Here is a 21,165-nt window from a genome sequence, read left to right as displayed (position 1 = left end):
CCACCGTATAGAATTTAAATACTGTCTCAGAACACTAGAGTGCTCTGAGAGCAAAAACCCTTCCCTTTACCCTTTATTTACTCTTTGAGTAAATCCCACTTCAGCTCACTGATCACTGCAACCACTAGGTTGGACTGATTTGTGCACTGATCATTTGTAGATTCTTAATGCATGAAGAATCAGTACTGATAATTAGTTCAGGAGTATTACTCCCTCCAGTTGCCTTCCGAACATGCTGCTGTATAAAACAATCATCCAATAAATCCACAAAAGCCCTACTAGTGTGCAAGTGACCAACCTACAATTCCAGTCAATCTCTGGGAAATTAAAATCCCCCATTATAAGACACTCTGATTTATTGGCCCACTCTATTTCTCTGCACATTTGCTCATTATACTCATCAGACCTACAACACACACCTACTCTTATATTTCCTTTTCCATTGCATTGTCCATCAACATCAATTGGATGCACTTCCTTAGATTTTATGTTTCTGAACTAACACCATAGCTCCTCCTCCCTTCCTGTCCTGTCTATCCTTTCAGTACAGATTGTACTCCACAAATTCCAATTCTGCACTGCTTATGTTTGTGTGACACCACGATTCTGATATTCCAACAATATCTGCCTTTGATGTCTTGACTAGCAATTCAAGCTCATCGAATTTATTAACTATACTCCTAGCTTTGGTGTACATGCAAGTATACATGCTAGTCAAGCTGTTTCTGCTCTTAGTTACCCTAACACAGCCATGCTGAGCAATAATCTACTCGTTGAGCCTTGCACAATCTCTCCAGGGCCGAATTCAGCGACAAAGCTCTCATCATATACTCGCTACTATCGTGTCTGGGCAGAATTGAAGACACTTTAAAATTCAACCCTAACTCATGGCTTTTTTTCAGCATTGACTTGTACTTGTTAAGTAATTCCACCTGTCTGCTTCTCTTAATATCATTAGTACCAACGTGTACAACAATATCACCATTTGTGCCCTTAAAAGATGATATCTGCTCTACCACGTCATCACCCTTTGTCCTGGCAGACATACCCTGGTCCAGTTCCATCTATCCTTTTTGCACAATATGTTTCCCGTTTCCCTGACAATAGAGTCACCTACAACAACTAGTTCCTTTTGGACCAATGCATTCTTCCTTGGGGATTGCCGCTGTGTTGCGTGATGTTCAAGTGCAAGCTCTGGCATTGATGTGAGCAGCTGAGAGCTTGATGCACCCTTAAATTTAAATCCTTCGAGGGCACCCTGTCCTTCAAGTTCTTATATAGGCCCATAACAATGCTGAGTTAGCTCCTGATTTTCTCGCACTCTTTACATCGCGCACAGACAAAGACATTCCCTTTGACAATATCATGTCCCGTTCCTGATTGATCCACAAACATCAAACAAGCAGTGCATTTCAATAGACTGCGATTCAGAGGACAACCGCCCCACTCAGTTCTCCCCTGAGCCACAGCAATTACATTGGTTTGAGCCTTTTGCTTTGCTGATCGGATCATTATCATGATTTCCATTCAAGTTCAATAAAATTCCAATACAAAATATAACCCTAAACGCATATCCCAATACAGTTATAACACTAATATATATATATATATATATATATATATATATATATATATATATATATATATATATATATGTGTGTATTTCATTATGGAATATTATCTCCAATTTACGTTATATGACTTTCTTTTCCCCGTCAAATTATAATTCATGATGTTACGTTTGTAAAAACTAGGTAGCTATCTTTATTTAGTAAAAAAAAAAAAAAAAAAGTACAATTCAATTGACAATGAAATTTAATAAGATTAATAAATTTTACTGATCGTATATATAGCTTAGCTTAATTTTCAGCACTCACCTCATAGTAATCCGCTTAGCTGGTGGAGAGTTTTACCACATACATAGTGGTAATAGGATTTTAATAACTTACAGGGATTATGGGTTTAAAACTAAGTTATGGGCTATAAAAATCATTAAGAAAGGAAAGTGCACCTTCCATTCTATGGTTGACTAATTAAATTAAATTAAATTAAATTAAATTAAATTAAGAAAAATAGAAGTAATAGTCGCGCACGAGCGACTTTCGAGATTCCTCGTCTTCAGTTCTGAAGACGAGGAATATTAAGCTAAGCTATATATACGATCTAGTTATTACATTACAGCACATAAGGACTCCTTAAAAAATCAAGAGTAAATTTTAATAATTAATTGACACTACTATACTCGCTGTCTAGTTCGGTGAGGACGTTGTGTCGTATAAAAATGGCTGCATGTTACGAAAGGTAAATCTACGGACACGAGGTATTATTTACTTTCCATTTCTAAGTTCAAAATAAACCAGGGAACTTGACTAGGTCTTTAAGCTACTTATAGATAATAAATTAATCGCGGGAGCTGCAAAACTTGTCCAAACACGCGGATTTGATTCCCTTACCGATACAATTATTGGATGGGAAGGATTTGTCTACCCTTTTAGGAACTGGCTGGATACGAGCAAATTTCCAAGCAGAAAGAAAAACACCTTTGGAATAAGAACGTGAAAAAAGACGGCAAAGAACAGGGGTAAATTCAGGAGTACAGGTTTTGAGAACAAGAAATACCATCAGGACCTGGAGCTTTCTGAGCATCGAGTTTCGTCAAAATCCTTCTGACATCATGTTGACAGAAGACAATACGAGGAATTGAATGGAGCGTATTGGGAATGGTGGGAGGTGTTTTACCGAGATCATTAATACACAAGTTGGAAGAACGTGAAAAAAGACGGCAAAGAACAGGAGTAAGTGCAGGAGCACAGGTTTTGAGAACAAGAAATACGATCAGGACCTGAAGCTTTCTGAGCATCGAGTTTCGTCAAAATCCTTCTTCCGTGTTGACGGAAGATCACAGGAGGAATTGAATGGACCGTGTTGGGAATGGTGGGAGGTGTTTTACCGAGATCATTAGTACACGAGTTGGAAGCAAAATGGGAAGCTAGCAGGTCAGCTTTATCCTTGGCCGAAATAACAACAGAACCACCTGGTTTTGACAGAGGTGGAAGCAGAGATAGGCAATAGTTGTGGCCAATAGTTTTAGCAAGAGACCAAAGTGCTCGGCTACCATTAGGGTAAGAAGCGTTTTCTACTCTTAGCCTGTTCAAAATCTAGTTTGGACTGATTCTTCTTCTTATTATTATTATTATTCATTGATCCTTAGCTGGCGGTTGGAGGAGGCGGTTGTCCACACAACCAGTATGCTGCTGTAGGTGCCGCAGGGTTTCGGACTTGCTCTGTGATGTTCTTCCATGCTTTACGATCCATGGCGTCAGTCCTGGCCTGATTAAGGTCGACATGTCGGCTCTTCAGGTCATTTTCCACTTGCTTGGCCCACGTTTTCCTAAGCACAGTCCGTTGAATGCTCCATTGGGTGGGTCATTGTCTGCAAAGGAGTGTGGATGGTATATTCGCGCCCATTCTACATACGTGGCCAAACCATCTAAGCCTTCGCTTCTGGATTTGGTCGGCGATGGTTGGTTGCTGTTGGCATCTGGTGCGGATGGTATCATGCGGTCGCGAATTGAAATTCCCAGGATCTGCCGCAGGCGTCACATTTGGAATACCTCAAGTTTGTTTAAATATAGCTTGAGACAAATCCATGTTTCCGATCCGTAAAGGAGAATGGGCAGGATCAAAGTCCGGAAGAATCGGATTTTAGTCTTTGAGGAAATGTTGGTCCTCTTCCACAGACACCATTTTAGCGAGGCGAACGCAGTGGTTGCCTGTCCAATTCTGCTGTGGATCTGCACGGTGGATGCAACTTTCTTCTCCTGGACCAGCGACCCAAGGTATTTAAAGTCCTGCACTTGCTCAATCTGGACGCCTTCGAGATAGATGCTGGCTTGCGACCCATCTGTTGTAAGGGCCTTTGTCTTATCAGCATTGATTTTCAACCCGTATGGCCGGGCAATCCGGGAAATGTCGTAGAGGATGTCCGTGGTTTCAGCGTCGTTTCCGGCAAAGATAGCACTATCGTCGGCAAACATCAAGTCAGTCACATAGTGATCCTTGCCATATTGTATACCCCTCTGTTGCTGAATGCTTGCCTCATAATGGCGTCGACCACGATGTTAAAAAGCAACGGGGAGGCCACGTCCCCTTGGCGGACTCCAGTTTGGTTGGTATATTCCTCAGATAAATCGTTCTGGATGCGCACCTGGTTGGAATGCAGTTTGGAGGAGTATGATGACTTTTCGAGGTACATGTTCGACCTCTAGCAATTTCCATAAGGCGGGCTGGTGGACACAATCGAAAGCAGACTTAAAGTCAATAAAAACAATGACGGTTCGCTCTCCACACCGGATCCTCTCCTCCATCAGTTGACGGATGGCGAAGATTTGATCACAGCATCCTCGCCCGGGTCTAAATCCCGCCTGTTCTTCTCGACTGGTTTGCTCGCGATGTTTTTGCAGCCTTGACTGAATGATCTTCATAAGGATCTTTCCGATGATGGAAAGGAGACTGATGCCACGGTAGTTCTTGCAATCCCGGTTAATAACTGCTTTACAATTGTTGCAAGCATTGGTGTAGGCAGAAAATGAAACTTAAGATTTAGAAATAAGCCAATTGCGATATGCAACATTCTTCTCCTCAACAGCCGTAGCACATTTATTGGAAAAACCAAGGTTTAGATAAAGGACGAGATTTTAAAGTGGAATGGAGAATAAAGGATTCCATTTCTACAAGAATAAGGTGTAAGGTATATTGTTGTCATGCGGCACCAGTGGTTTCCCCCATCTCCGCGTTGCTTTCTTTGTGGGTGTACCAGTTTCCTGGGAATGCCAGAGGTTTAAAAGTGTGTGGGTATTGTACCTGTGTAATGTCGTGTACCGTTGTTCATCTGGTCATTTAGCCGCTGGACCCCTGCTGGAGCCCAGCGTTGCCCCACCTTCGCCCCGTGGAGGCAGACCAGGAAACACCAGTAGACTAAGATTTACTCTGGCAGGTCCTGCCGCTTAATTTCCTGAGATTTCGGCAGCTAGGACCTAAAAAAAAGAATAATTTCACTGACACGATCTGAGCAAACGTTGACACCAGAAGTTTTGAAACAGTAATCCGACCAAGGAAAAGAAGAAAAGAAATCTCGCGGGTAATCCCATTTTGCATCCTTGTAATGTCAAACAACACGAGGTTGAGAACAGCCACGAGATAAAGGCTCCATTGGAGAAGAGACAATCACCAATTTGTGATCTGAGGTATCCAAGGGACTCACTTCGGCCATGTACTTACAGGAGTTCTTTGTGAGTAAAAGATCAAGCGTATTGGCTGTGTGGTTAGGATTGTCCAGTATTCTGGTAGGTAAATGAACAATCTGTGCGAGGTCATTATTAATTGCGAAAGCCTCAGCATCTCGACCAGCTGGGTCGGTGTGACTAGAAAATGGAAGCCACGTGGAACTGTGAACATTAAAATCACCAAGGAAAATTACCTCACTGTTGGACTGGAGAAAGTCAAGTTGCAAAGAGAGGAAGTCCGAGAGCTCCAAGTGATTAGTGGAGTTGGGAGAACGGTAGAGACAACAGATGAATTTTACAGAATGAGGTAGAGAGATTTTAAGCCAGAGAAGATTCTAAATTACCACGTCTCTGACAGGGAATATCGAAATCGACATATGCACAAATACCACCTTTGAGGCAAAAATAATCATACAGCAAATAATTTGGGCAACTAAGATGAGCAGTAGTTGAATCAACCGATAACTGAGATTCTGTCAGAAAAAGTACATGGGGATTTGGCAGACTACAAGTGAAAATGGACTTCGTTGAGATTTGAACTGTTATGATTTATATATCTATGCTTAAAGAGGTCCGGGTAAAATAAATTGTTTCCAACTCAGAAATACACTTATAAATTTTTGCGGATACACTCACCATCCAGCGCACACACGTAGAAGGCCGTGCTTTGGTAGAAAATCTAAATGTAATCCGTGGTTTAGATAAATCCAATGTATAACAGTAATTATTATTATTAGCTATATGGTGCAAGGAAGCCTGAGGTTTATGCTGCACCAGCCAAAAAAAAAAAAAAAATTTCCCAGTTAACCTATGAGAGAGAGAGAGAGAAAAGTAAAAGGGAATCACCAAGAAGAGAAGAATGATGATATCCAGCTCAATCGGCTAAGTTTCATTGTACAACTCATCTATAATATTTTCCTTGCTCAACTCTTTCACTCTTTCGACACATCATACATAAGGTTTGAAGGATAATCTCATTTAGGGACACCTACCGAAATATCACTGAACTTAACCCTGTCTTGGTGCTCTGGGACCTGTCTTGGTCCTCAGTATCAGAAGTGGATATATTAATCATGTCTGTCTCAGAGGGAGTCTCTAATAATACTACCTTATTGCATGCAAGATTGAGATTCATAATTTTAAAGGATTTATATTCTGTACTAAAGTTTTGTAACTACTGCCTTAGCGTCAGAACTCGTCTTAAAATCACTGGAATCAGCTCTGAGAATAAGAACACTGCCAGTAATTTTTTCGGTCATAGTCTTTTGCATTGAACCACTACTAACAACATTTGAATAACAACGCTTAAAAAGAGCATCTTGCAAATCCAAAACATTTTGACTAACTGATTTAACAGGTACTATTTAATCAAGAACAGGATCCTGTTCACCCTTTGAATAACGTATTTGCCGACCGGACTAGCCGGTCATCAAATACGTTATTCAAAGGGTGGATAAAGTTTCTGTGTGGTCGCAGGTTCAAACCCCGCCTCGGGCTTGGATATCACAATGGTGCCGCAGGAAAAAAACTGGTTCCTTCGTGTATTGCTCACATCATACGATAAAAAAAAAATAAAAAAATAAAATAACGTATTTTGGAAAAGGGTTGATTCTCTTTCTAAGAAATATTTCCTCTGATGGTAATCTCCTCACTGAGCCTTCAATTTTTTGTTCTCAATTAATAAAGTAGTTGCAACCGTTTCTAGATTGGTCCATTTATCCATTAAATCGGCTAAATTTTTGTAACCTTACCCGGTCACACAACTCTATTTAAAGACATTGGTGCTCTGTAATTAATGTAGGTTTACAAACCGGTTCTACGGCTGAAGAGAGTTGAAAAGGACTGAACTAAACTGTAGCAACTCTTAATTTTTTCAATGCCAATATAGAAGGGTCCAATGCATAAAAGTTTTACTGGCATTTAAATAATGCCGGTTCGATAACTGACATCCTTTACGGATAATTTGGCAGCATCAAACTCTTCTCGGTGCGCGTTACTTTATGTTAGTCTAATATCATTACGTGACCAATAAAAGTTTTATATATGCTGAACTGTAGTTAAATGATGTCAATTTTGGAAACTGTAAGCTTAGTGGTTACTTACCCTTTAAAGGTTGTATGTAATCACTGAATTATGACACCCCATGCATAATGGACTATGCTGCAAGCTTGGTATAAAAAGCCGAACAGCTTTGTGCGATAAACCAGGGGAATTTGCATGTGGGAGTGCAAGTCAGTTATAAAGTAACAGATATCATGTAGTTTCAAAAGTCATGATTGCGGGAGGTTCTGCATCGGGTGCTTCCATATCGGAAATGGCACGTTTTGTCGATTTCTCATGGCCCGCTGTGGTTAAGGTGTGCAATGAATGGCGTTGAAGTCAAACTACCTTCCATCGATAGAACTGTAAAAGATTATGCAAGGTGGATGTTCATGGTAAGCAAAATGTGCAGCATGTTGTATGGACTAGACAGCAGGTCACTGTGTGCCAGTTGACATTGCAATACAATATGGGGAATACAAGAAAAATATCCCATATGATGATGCACCACACACTCAGACGTATGCCGTTCCCCAAAAGATACCTTCTCCTCATCGCTGACGAATGTTGTGGTGAACAATACGCTGGTTGGGCAGTGGAGGACTGAAAATGAGTGTGCTAGTTGGATGAGTCCAAATACTTGGTGCAACATGCCAATAGAAGCCTGTGTGTGTGTGTGTGTGTGTGTGTGGCACAAGCAACAGGACTCCATGGACCCATCGGCATGGTGCCCACTGTCTTGACATGTGGCAGTGATTGCTTAATATGGGGCATATTTTGCTGGCAAGAACTAGAACCTCTGGTGCATATGGACTAAAGGTTCACTGGTGAGGTCTGTGTGTGTATGTGTTCTTGTATTGGGGGTGGTTCCTAGGCATTAGCCCTTCTCCACCTTTGTTCTCTGTAATGGTGCAGAAACTCTGCATAATAGGTGTGTAAATATTAATGTGTGTTGTTTTGTGTCAGGCCACTTTACCACCAGGGAGCAGCCAACACCTGGGCAAGTGCTGCCAGGTGCCCATCCCTGGCACAAGGAGTGGACCTGTGTCTGTTATCATCCTATACTGGTGTAATACAGCCAAAGATACTGCACCTGCTGCATGTAGTGCAATATCTGCGGGTGCCACTGGTGAGGCTTTTGTTCTGTTTCTTGTTCTTTTTTTGTGGGCTCCAGGGTTTCCCCCACACACTGCTGTATCGTTTGTACTAGGCACATTCCAAAGCCAGCTGTGTGTCATGTAGGTTTGCAAGTGTTACGTTTGTTGTGTGCCTGGCACCCAGTGACTTTGCAGTCATAAGGCGGTGCACCAGAATCTATCCAGCACTGGTCTTGCACAGGACTTTCCAGAAAATTCTGAAGAAGTTCAAAAGAAACATTGAACAGAGGAGGAAATAGTTGGTGAAGAGTGGAGTAAAACAGAGGGGGAGAGCGAAGATATAAGGAGACATCCCCAAGAAAAGTAGAAGTTACAAGATCAATGAAGGAAAGTAAAAGGAAAGAAAGTCTGGACAGTGGTGTCCATTAATCCCACCCCTGAAGCGGTCAGCATAAAGGTCCCAACCTCAGGCTACCAAGGTCAGCTAGTCTCTAAGAGGGTTCTTTATCTTCCCACTCTGAGCTGAGCATCAGAACCCGCAAAGATTCCAACCCAGCTGGTTTGCTGGACAAGCAGGAGAAAGAGTTCATGCGGAGTTCCCACCTGTGGAGGTAGGGGTCAGCAGTTGACAAATCTGGGTGAGATGAAGTGGATCAAAATTCCAGTCCAGTGAGCAGTCAGTCTGGGTGTGTCATTACAGGTGGTGAAGTCTGAGGTCAGTATCTTTGTGGATCAATATTTGTAGTGGAGTCTGCTAGTTGTAAGCAAAATTAATATGAACAGCAAAGGCTATCTATGTGGGTATCAAAGTTTGTTAGATGTAATCCAGTCCTGGTGGGTCTCTTTGGATAGTATTTGTCATGTCCATGTGGGGTAGGCAGGTATATCCTCTGTTAAGACAGAATATCCAGGAGAATTCATTCAGAGTTATGTGGTGTTCAGCATCAGATGACTTATTTTGAAGACTTTGTTGGCATAGTGTGAGAAAGCATTGTAGTTTTCCCTGGAATCTAACAAAGAGGGTGCTTCTTGAAGTGAATAAACTTCAGTTAGCAACTGAAGTGGTTGCCGAAGATCAGCATAGTGTAAGCATTCTAGCAGTATGTGCTCTGCCGTTTCCTGGGAACCACAGGTGCAATGGGGGGGTTCAGATAGGTAGAAGCTATGCAGCTTGGTATTCAGGCTACCGTGTCCAGTGAGGATAGTTGCATACAGTCCTGGGTTGAACCAGGAGAGGAACTGTTTATTGAGCTCCTTGGCTGAAGGGATGAAGTAGAATGTGGTTCTAACAAGTAGGCTGTTGTTCCAGTTCTGCTGCTAAATTTAGACAAACTGATCCTCCTCATTTCACTTGATGGGCAGACTGTCAGGTCCAAAGAAACTCCATTTATTTCTGCTGGATTTCCAATTCTCAGGTGATATTTGAGATATGAATGCATGATCTCTAGGTAGATGGACAATCTTCCACAAATAGCTTGCACTGTTAGACTGGAGACAGTTCTCAGGCTCTGGACACTGTTAGGAGGATTATCCTCTGTACTTGAGTTAGCCTTTTCTGAACAGACTTGTTCTCAACATGATGTTCGCATGTGCCAGCACCAAAGGTCAGAGTAGGCAGGAATAGAGATTCATAGTAGATCCAGAGAGTGCAGGTTTAAGACCAAAGTCCCTCTGCATGACTCTAGCCATCTTCCCAGTTATATTCTTGATTTTTTTCTTTGAATGCACAATGCAGTATGAAAGAGTTATAGTCATCCAGTACTACTCCTAGGTATTTGTATATTCCTGTGTATTTGATCTGGGCATGTCTGTATGGACATTCTAGCAGTTTGTGGTCGCCTGGTGTTCATTGTACCTTTGATGAGCATTTGTTGGGTCTTGGTGGTGGAGAATGTTATTTTGTTTACATCACATCACTCTGAAAGATTATCCAAGATGCTGTTGGCAGCAGTCTCAAGTTAAAATTTGAAGTTTCCATACACTACAAGATCATCAGGGTAAGCCAGCTTGACAGTGTGGGTTCTTTTCAGCCATTTATCAAAAACAGCATTCCAGCAGAGAGGCCCTAGGACAGAGCCCTGAGGGCATACCTGGTAATGCACCTGTTTAGCTGGGAGTGGGTGGTTCTCACAAAGGTTCTGTTATTGAGATAACCGGACATGAGCAGGTATATATGGATTTGGACACCTCAGCTTCCCTGAACCTCTCCATGACACTTTGCCACCAAAGGGTGTCAAGGGCCCCTTTGAAATCCACAAAGAGACCAAGGGCATATTTCATATCTGTATTTCTTGCAGTGAGGAGAGCATGAATTGCATTCTACACACAGTGACTTTTTTTTTTTTTTTTTTTTTTGAGGCCAAATAGCTGGGAGTATGGCAAATCCTTTGCATGGTAGGTTGCAGAGAATCTCTGAGCTAATAACTTTTCTAGTATTTTTCTGGGGACAGAGAGCAGGGTGATTGGGCAATACGACTCTAGTTGATCCTTTGGTTTGTTTTTCTTAAGCAGAATTTTAAGATGAGCACACTTCCAGATGGTGGAGACGACTCCATTACGCAGGCAAGAGTTGAAAAGGTTTTGTAGTATAGCGGGAAAGAACTGCCAAAACTTTTTGATAACTTCTACTTCAATTTGGACTGTACCTGGGCATTTGGCAGTTTAGTGGTAGCTACTGCACTTCCAATTTCCTCTCTGTCAAAGTTTCTTTCATAGGGGCTTCCTTGGTAGGCAAGGTCATCAATATGCATGGGCAATGGAGAGTCTGGACATTTGATTCTTTTCTACTGTCATCCTGGTGAATGGTGGAGTCCAGAATCATGGAAACTGATTGTTCCCATGAGAGGGTTTCAGCATTATTTCTATCTTGGATGGATGAGTAGACCTTCCCTGGGTGGAGCTTCTCGGTGATGATCCTATAGATTAGTCCCTATAGGTCTGAGTTACAGTTCCTGTCAACAAGCCTTTCCCAGGCAGAGTGCTTTTCATGGTAGATGGTCCCGTGATATATTCTTCTGTTTTCTTTGTAGATTTCATTTAATCTATTGATTTTGTGATTTGGCCTGTTGTTCCTTTTGGACCTTTGGAACTTCTAGAGGTTCTCATCAATCTTCTCTGTGTAGTAAGTGTTTCTGTCCACCAAGGAACATGATTGGATCATCTCTTCCGTCTAGGGATGGAAGCATCACAGGTCTCAATATCAGTTTTTGTACTTCCAGTGCCTGGGTTTTGGCTGCATGTCTAGTAGTGTGGTCTGTTGCTCAGCTGTAATGGCCAATATGTGCTGTGCAAATATATCCCATTTGGCCTTTGTGACATTGTATCGGGTGAAATCTTGAGAGGAGGGCCTTCTGTCTGGATGTTCAGGGCCTATATTGTAAGTAACAGGATTGTGGTTGCTGCCACACCACGAAGTATGTACCTGCCATTCACTGATCATGTTAGGGAGAGTAGCATTAGCTATAGTCACATAAATATAATATATTGATGTGACTCTAGCTAATGTTGATGTGACTCACTTCACAAGGTCAATCATATTATGAGTGACCTTATGAAGTGATACAGGTTGGTGTGTGTCTGGGGGTGTTGATTATCTTCAGACTATTAGCTACAATTAATTCCTCCAAGAGTTCACCTTTGGAGTCCATTCTTGGAGTGTTCCACATTGTTGAGCAATGGCCTATCTTGGTGACGTCTGCTGCCACCAGGATACTTTTACCATTAAGGTTCTGAATGGCTTAATCTAGTTGTGCTAGAAAGGCTGTATCACTTGATTGTATCTGCTGCATTGTATATATGTGGACAGAATATGTACTTGTCCAAAGAGTCCTATGCAGGCACAGGCAGTGTGGGTGTTACATAGCCTGGTAATCCAAGTAACAGTGAGTCAGGATCTGAGATCACGATGGCAGCCCAACATCTGACAACAGCATTACCACCCTGGCTTTCTGTGATGGACCACTCGATATCCACCTTTGTAAGAGTATGGCTCCTGCAGATACAGGATCTGGATTTTATGGTCTACAATGATTTTGGAGCCCTGATTCATTACTGATAAGGACCTTTAACAGTTAAGTTGAGTATTTTAATGCTATTGGCTCCTGATAATGTTCTGTTATGTTTGGTATTATTCATAGCAGGTCTTCTGTTTTATGAATTTTTGTGCTCTTAAGAATTCTGGACATTCAGGGTCGCAACAGGAATGTGAGTGGCCCCTTTTTCTAATCTTGCAGTTGGGGCATGAGACAGGTTTTGCTTTATTTGGACATTCAGTGTATATGTGACCTGTGATGGCACAATAACCACAGGTGTTGTCTTCCTGTCTGCAGGCCGTTGCTGAGTGGCCAAAGCCCAGACACTTGTAATACCTTGAAATGAGTATAAAATCTCTAATGTTATGGATTGAGTATTCCAAATAAATTTTGTTCCCCTGATTGAGGAAGGCTTTCCTAATTGTGCCAGGTCACTTCCAGTATCCAGTTTTTGGTACTCTTTGACTAATTGGACGTTGCAAATCGCACCTTTACAGATTTCAAGATTTGTTCCTCAGTAAATCCATGACCTTTCAGGTTTTTAGTATAGATATCCTGTGCAATTTCCTCTGACTTCGAATCCTTGTGTATGTCATATAGTATCATTGTTGGTCACAGTTTCCATGGGAGATCAGAAAGGGGGTTCAGGTCTGCAATCTTCCAACAATTCCTGATTTTCTATAAGTCATGTTCTGTAGCTGTTTCTATGATAATACCCTTTTCTCTTATCTTCCTGGTGGATTTAATCCTGACCTCCTTGAAATCACCTTTTAATTTCTCTATGACTTCTTGTTTCACTTCGTTGCTGGCACTTTACTTTTCTCAGTAGATTTAATGATGATGATGTGGTTTGTCTTTGTTGGTCCATCGTTATTTGGTCTTGGTATCCTGTTGTTGACTGCACTGTGCATGCAATCAGATGACACAGTTTGGGCAAAAGTTAGTGGCCCAGGTGTAGGAAGTTCAGCTTGAATCTGTTCCCATGTTTCTCTCTCCTGTAGTTTGCCTTTCAGAGCAACATTCTGGATCATGAGATTGTTCATGAATTTTTCCATATCTGCCCAGATTTGGTCAATTTCAAGCACATTTTGCCTGAAACCCTGTTGCCCTCTTTGAGGGCAACACTCAAGGCCATCCAAAGAGCAAAAATATGTTCTGTATGTGGGCCTTCTGTAGGGTTTGAATCTTCTACATCTGTCATTGCATTTTTGTGCTTTCCTTGAGATAGTTCATCCTGTAACCCTGGATCTTCCATGCCTTGTTTAGGTTCATCGGCTGGTGAAGAGTCCTTTTCAGGGAGTAGTCCTAAACACACCCTTCAGCCTAAAAGGGGTGTCTTTGTCAACAGGCTTTAAAATTGCCATTACAGTAGGGCACAGTTTGTAGTGAAGCAGACTGAGATAATTCTGAGCAAAGCATTATTGATGTCAGTGAGTCTTGAAAGTGAAGCACTGTTCATAGCTTTCCTTGCCTAAATATTCTGACCTGAACTTTTCATAAATATGAATTCCGGACCTTTTCTTGTGTATGTTTCTTTTTCAGCATCAAAAACTGAGAAAAGTTAGAAACTATGTAACAGCACAATAAAAGTGACAGTTTGATACAGTGCTTGCACAGAACAGAATTAGACAGGGAAAGCTGTCAAGTTCACTTGTTTATTTTCACAGTGTGTAACTCCAGGTCCACCTGCTGTTACCCTGTGTATGTAGGGGTGAGTATTAATGAGATGCTTTAGCAGACACTTGATGTCCGGTCAAGGTCACACAGCTTGTTCTCAGACATGCATTCAGAGAACTGTCGGAATAATGAACAATGGCCAAACACGCAGAAAAAGCAGTTATAGCAAAAAGCATGCAGAAATTCAAACATTACTTATCTTTTGTCCACTTATAATTGAGTGGTGACATCTGGCATTTGCAAGAATCCTTCTTGATGTAGTTACACTGAAAAGGAACTAAATACTGCTTCCTAAATACAATAAAAAAATGAACAAAATTAGGGAGCACAACAATATGCAGCCATTCACATACATCTCCCTAGCGGAGACTCCCCACTGGTGAGGTCTACCAGCAGGTGTTAGGAGACCATGAGTACCTTTCAATGTTGCATTTTTTCCCAGAAAGAAACAGGATCTTCCAAGGTGTGCCATGTGATCAGGCCTGCACTGTGCACGAGTAGTTTCAGGAACACAGTGAAGATATCTATCTTGATTGGCCTCCAAATTTGCCTGACCTCAATCCAATTGAACACCTATGGGATGTTTTGAAATGGGGAGTAAGATGTACATCCATGCAACCATCATCTATTCCAACACTGTGGAAATCCTTGCAGGCACCATGGCTGCAGATCAATACAGATGTCTTCAGACATTTAGAGTCAATGCTTAGGCAAATAGTGGCTGCTATCTGTGCAAATGGTGGCCCAATACAGTATTAAGTAAATGTTCATATCTGAGTGATCACTAAGTGTATAAATGCATTTTACATATGACCATTAGGCTGTGTGCATACAAGTGGCACTGAAGTGGATGCTAAACCAACCAATAAAACTAAAGACCCTTCATCTATTTAGTTTTATTGTTTGCATTAAACAGTGTCACATCTGTTTCTGCATGAAAGCAGCCTTAAACTGTATGCAGTCAGAAAGTAGATCCTTTCCTTTTTTTGTTATCGTTATATACATTTTTATAAACATGTCTTTGTTAGAGGTCGTAATTTATGACTGAACTGGTGAGTGTTAACTGATATATTCCTTTTTTTTTTTTACAGCAGCAGCAAAATCAATTTGGCAGACGCAAACGAGAAGCTCAAGATAAACCCTTTAGTTCCAGTTCATTTATTAACAATCAGCCAATGCTGCTGAGTATACAAACGAATACTAAGGAACATGAACAAATAGTTGCAAATGAAGAAGCATATGCTATGATAGATCCGTATGACACAGATGATTATAGTTTGGAAGATGACTGATGACCAACCGACATTTATAGCTGAATTAAAATTACAATAATAAACATTTTTAGTATACAGATTCTTCGGAATTCAAAATTGTTGTGCATAGACGAGAACACCTTTGAAAGTTTGTCCGAATTTTATCCATAAAATACAAATCTGAATAAATCATATTATATTAAAAGGAGGCATAGATGAAAAATAAAATATTATTATGAAATATAAACTGAGTTTTATTTTCAATACAAAAGCCACAAATTATATTTAAATTGATTTATTATGAAGTCAACCAGTGGACGGTGACTGTCCTATAGTAAAAATAATGCAGAATTTTTTTTTTTTTTTTTTTACTGTTGCACGATGATTAAAGCCCGATGACTCCCAAAAAATTGCTTTAGTCTTCATCTCCTCCAGAAAATGCTGACACAGCCACTATTAAACTATTAAACAAATAGAAGTGAGGGGACAGAGAGGCATTATATCTACCATGAGGCAGTATAGTACACATGCAACAACCATTATAGATGTTTAAGCCCAATCTCAATTATTTCCATTTCCACTTAGCCTGCCAAGCTCCACTCTGACAGAATCCAAATGATTGACTGATTCAACCAATGCTCAATCTCGATTGTCCTAATTACAGTATTTGCTGTATGATTACTTTTGCTTCAAATGTAGTACTCAGGGCCGTGCAAAGGTACTTGGGTGGGGGGGGGGCCTGGATGCAAAAGGGATTAAGGGGACCTCATTTATTTATGTTGAAACTTTGATAGATTCCTCGATTGGGACCCCCCCCCAGATCAGGGTCCTGGTAATACTTGTGCATATATCTGTCTCTTAGTAATCTGGAATCCCCGCTTTTTGATCTTCTCTGGCTTAAAATTTCTCTACCACATTCTGTCAAATTCATCTATTGGATCTATCATTCTCCCAACTACACTCATCACTTGGAATTCTTTTATTTCCTTCTATTGAAACTTGACTTCCTCCAGTTCAACTTTCCTACCAGTAAATCTTCTGAGCTCAGTTCATGTCAGTGAAATTATTCTTGTAGGAATAAAATCCTTTATTCTACACGCCACCGTAAATTCTCATCATTTATCTAAACGTTGGTATTATTCAATAAATGTGCTAAGGCTATTCAAGGTAAGAAAGCTGCATATTGCAATTGGCTTGCATTCAAATCTCCACGTTCATTTTCTGCATACACTGCAACTCTTAACCACCTCTACTCCCAACTTCTGTTATAACCGATGGCTCATTTGCCACCTCAGCTAGAGATAAAGACAACCTGTTAGCATCCTACTTTTTTTTTTTTTTTGTTAACTCTTCCATCGATGATCTTGATCTTGCTAAACCACCTCCCACCATTCCCACTACACTTCATTCAATGCCTCCTTTGAACTTCTGAACTCTTTAAACCTGAATACCATCGGAACCTGGCATTTTCTTGATGAGTAGAAAGTGGCAGATCCTGATAGTATTTCTCCACTTGTTCTCAAAACTTCTGCTCTTGAGCTTACTCCTATTCTGTGTTGCTTGTTACACTTTCTTATTGCAATACTCTTTGTAAATTTGCTCATGTCCAGCCAATCCCTAAAAAGAGTGACAAATCCTTTTATTATTTCATTCAACTTCTACTCTTTCTAAAGTAAGGAGAAATCCTTTAATCACCAACTACTAAACTATTTAGAAACCTTCCATCTGATCAATGATTACCAGTATGGATTCCATCAGTGTCAACCCACCGGTGATATACCGGGTTACATTACCCATGTACGGACAAATTCATCAATTGAAAAGTTTGGTGGTTCAAAAGCCTTTGAAAATATTAGAACAACAGATAGTTTTCCTGACATTTTCAGAGGCTTTTGATGATGTTTGGCATAACAAAAGTCTAAATCAGCTTCCATCTTATGGTTTTCCAACTGTTTTTTGTAATTGTACATCCAGTTATCTCTCTGACTGCTCATTGCAGGTGATGGTAGACAACCATTCCCCAAAGTTCAGTTCTTTCTCCTACTCCTTTCCTCATGTTTCTCACTGACCAGAAATCCTATTCACAGTTTTGATGACCATAGCATATTACATTCCATCTTCCAGTTTGAGGAAACTTGCCCTGCATAAAGTTTCAAAATCTCAAATATCCACAACCAATTCCTTAAATGCTGATCTCTAGTTAATTCTCCATGCAGGCAAAGATAACTTGGTTCATTTTAAACCTGAAATTCTGTTTACTTTATATCTTGCATGTGCTTTCTTTAACAACACCCAGATTTCTAGACAAGATCACCTATTAGGGATTACATTGACTTCTAGTCTGTTTTGGCATAAGTGCATCACAAATATTGCTTCCTCTGCATCTAAAAAATTGGGTTTCTTTTGTTCTCTGTGTTACTTGTCTTCTAAACAGTCAATTTCTGTACAAATCTCAGATCAACCTTACCATGGAACATTGTTCTCACAACCAGGGTGGTGCCCCATAACCTCTCCGAGGCTTCTAGACTCTATGCAAAAGAGAGCAGTTAGGTTAATTAATGACTCATCTCTTAAAAATGTCTCCCCACTCAGTCTCACAGATGTTCTGTTTCTGCAGCATTTCTTCTTTACAGATACAGGCAACAAGAGGAAGCAATACTCTTGATCTGGTTATCAGCAGTAATTCTTCATGCATTAATAATCTGCAATTAAAAGCCCGACGAGGTGGCAGCAAACAGTCTACTAATGTGGATTTAATTAAAAACATAAGGTTTTGCTTTCATAAGGGTGTCTGAGACCTGTGTAGGTCTCAGAACGTTTTTAAATTGTGTGCAGGGACCAGCTGATCATATTATCAACAGCAAATTCAAACTGAGAAGTATTCGGGGAAGTAATCAAAGCTACTAGGCTTTTCATACCAACAAAGAAACATTGTTCAAGACTTAGACCTTGAACAGTGAAATGACGTTAAGGAAAATTAAGGCAGATTATGAGAAGTCTCTGGCAAAGAAAAACAGCAAAGACTTCTATGCTTATATTAACAGCCGAAAGAAGGGGCTGAATCATGTTCCGCCACTTGATGTCTATGGGTTAACTGTTGATGATCCTGTTTAGATTGTGGACAAATTGAATAAGTATTTTGCATCTACATTCACATGTGAGGAATTCTTTAGGGAAGCAGATGCCAGAAGTTTATCAAACTCTAACAAGGAGCTAAATGACTATGATAACTGAAAGGAAAATTGAGGAGAAATTGTTGAGAATGGACATAAAAAAAGGCACCTGGAGTAGATGGAATCAATTCAATCATATTAAGGGAGGCAGAAAATGAGGTACACAAACCCTTAGCCATAATTATGAGAGCATCCTGGATTCAGGGGAGGTCCCTATGGACTGGAGAAGTGCGAATATATTCCCAATTCATAAAGAGGGATCAAAAGGCAACATGAGTAATTACAGACCTGTTAGCGTAACATCTGTTCCAGGGAAAATAATGGAATCACTGATTAAAGAAGTAATGCAGAACCATTTGAACAATGCAATTATACTGCAATCACAGCATGGATTTGTCAAGGGGCAGTATTGCTTAACCAATCTAATAGGTTACAATGATGCCGTGACCAAGGAACTCAATAAAAAAATAATTTTGACATCATAAACCTGGATTTCAGGAAGGCTTCTGATACTGATGCACATAAGAGACTGTTATACAAGTTGGAGGAATGTGGCATTAAGGACAAGTTACTGCTATGGATAAAGGGATGGTTAATTGGAAGAAACAGGAAGTGGTTATCAATGGGCACTGCTCTTCGTGGACTCCACAGGTTTCAGTGTTGGGTCCATTGTTGTTGTCAATATTTATCATTGATGTTGATGAAGGTATATCAGGCTTAATGTCTAAGTTTGCAGATGATACAAAGGTTGGCAAGGTGGTTAACAACAATCATCAGGGTGAGCTATTACAAGATCTAGGAAAATTGGCTCGATGGACTGAGAAATGGCAGTTGAAGTTTAACTATGACAAATGCAAGGCAGTGCACATGGGTAGCAGTAACCCCCAGAGTAAATTATCAACTGTGTGGTACTACACTCAAGGTAGTGGAGAATGAAAAAGACCTAGGGGTAACTGCTGTAGTCAGACATGAAATTTTCTGACAGTGAATTTCATGTCTGACAAAACAACATACATGAGCTGTCCTGGCAGCCTGTCCAGACAGCTTGCCAGGACAGCTCATGGTGCTTTGTCAATGATATACAGACACTTTGCTAGGAGGGATAAGGAGGTCATTATCCCCTTGTATAAGGCCATGATTAGGCTGCATCTTGAGTATTATGTACAGGTCTTGAAGCTTCACTTTAGGAAGGATGCCAATGTGCTGAAACAGGTGCAGATAAGGGCAACCAGATTAGTGAAGGGAACAAAAGGGTGCTCTTACCTAGAAAGGCTTCAGTTCTACAAACTGCAGTGTCTTGAGAACAGGCAAGTTGCAAGGAGATCTAACTGAGGTGTTTAAAGCCTTGAATAAATTGAGTAAGAATGTTAAATGGTATTTTTTCACTTGCTGAAACTACACACATGAGGGGGCATAAATTCAAGTTGAGGAAATATGGTTGTTGGATAGATATGCAGAAGTTTGCTTTCAGCCAGTGCATTGATTGTTTGAACAGGCTTCCATCTCTTGTTATGAAAGTGGATGGGTTGAATAAATTCAAGAGAGAATTAGACAAATTCTTAGAGGGTATGGATGGCAGTGTTTTTTTTTTTTTTTTTTTTTTTTTGGCCAATGCTATACAAGCTTGCTTTCTTACATCCTTTGCCATTATTACTACTACTACTTCCAGAAGCACTAGTCCCCCGAACTGACTTCTGTAATCCCCCCCCTTCCAAAACAGTCTGAACATGCGTTGCAACCAGTAAGCATCCTTTTATGGTACAACTTCAAGCTCGCAGAACCAACTTTTCTTCTTCATCATTTATTCCATCACCTTTCATACTGGAACAAGCTCCTCCCTTCATATGTATTCCTAAAAATTACAATCTACAGCAATTCAAATCTAATGTCAACAGGTATCTACTTTCATCTTCTCCACCTTCAACTCATACATGGTACTGAGTACTATAGGTTCTAATACCTTTTGTGTTTGGGACTTGCATAAAATGAAAAAAAAAAAAAAAAAATCAGCAGGACACATTTCATATAAGTAGTGCTCACATTGCTTAGTTACATTTTTTTTAATCAATATTTTAGTTTATTATAAACTCAGGAAAGCTATCAACTAGTGAGTGACCAACCAACATTTATAACTGGTGTGGAATAATGTCACTTACATATTTGCTTATTTCAACATGACTAACCAGAAGGGCGAATGACACAAAAGCTAACATCAGCGTAAAGTTACCATCCCGTGTTTCTTGAGCTGGCACCTAGTAACCGACAAACAACAAGGTTACCCCTAGGTCTTTTTCATTTTCCATTGATCCTGAGTGTAGTACCACAGACTTGGTATGTTAATATGGAATTACTGGTACCCATATGCAGTACCTTTCATTTCTCAGCACATCTGCATAATTTTTTTAGATCATATTTCCATAGCATACCTTGATTACTATCATTAACCATCCTGCCAACCTTTGTATCATCTTCAAACTTAGATATTAAGCCAAATATACCTTCATGAATATCATTAATAAATAAAAAACAAAATGCCCCAGTATTGAACCCTGAAGGAATCCATTAATAACATTAGTCCCCAAAGATCAGAGTCCATTGATTACCACTCT

General features: G+C 40.3%; 1 protein-coding gene across 1 annotated transcript in view; it reads left to right on the top strand.

Moving 5' to 3' along the window:
- Positions 1 to 15,425, top strand: part of LOC150079003 (uncharacterized) — a 62,868-nt gene extending 47,443 nt beyond the window's left edge. The window contains exon 7 of the mRNA XM_090383510.1: positions 15,222 to 15,425. Within this exon, the coding sequence (XP_090239636.1) occupies positions 15,222 to 15,422 (201 nt within the window). The 3' untranslated portion in view covers positions 15,423 to 15,425. The remainder of the gene's footprint in view (positions 1 to 15,221) is intronic.
- The last annotated feature ends 5,740 nt before the right edge of the window (positions 15,426 to 21,165 follow it).

Source organism: Mastigoproctus giganteus, chromosome 10, assembly GCF_048544385.1.
Source record: "Mastigoproctus giganteus isolate SK-2022 chromosome 10, ASM4854438v1, whole genome shotgun sequence".
NCBI lineage: Eukaryota > Metazoa > Arthropoda > Arachnida > Uropygi > Thelyphonidae > Mastigoproctus > Mastigoproctus giganteus.
This window is presented reverse-complemented; position numbering and strand designations above follow the sequence as displayed.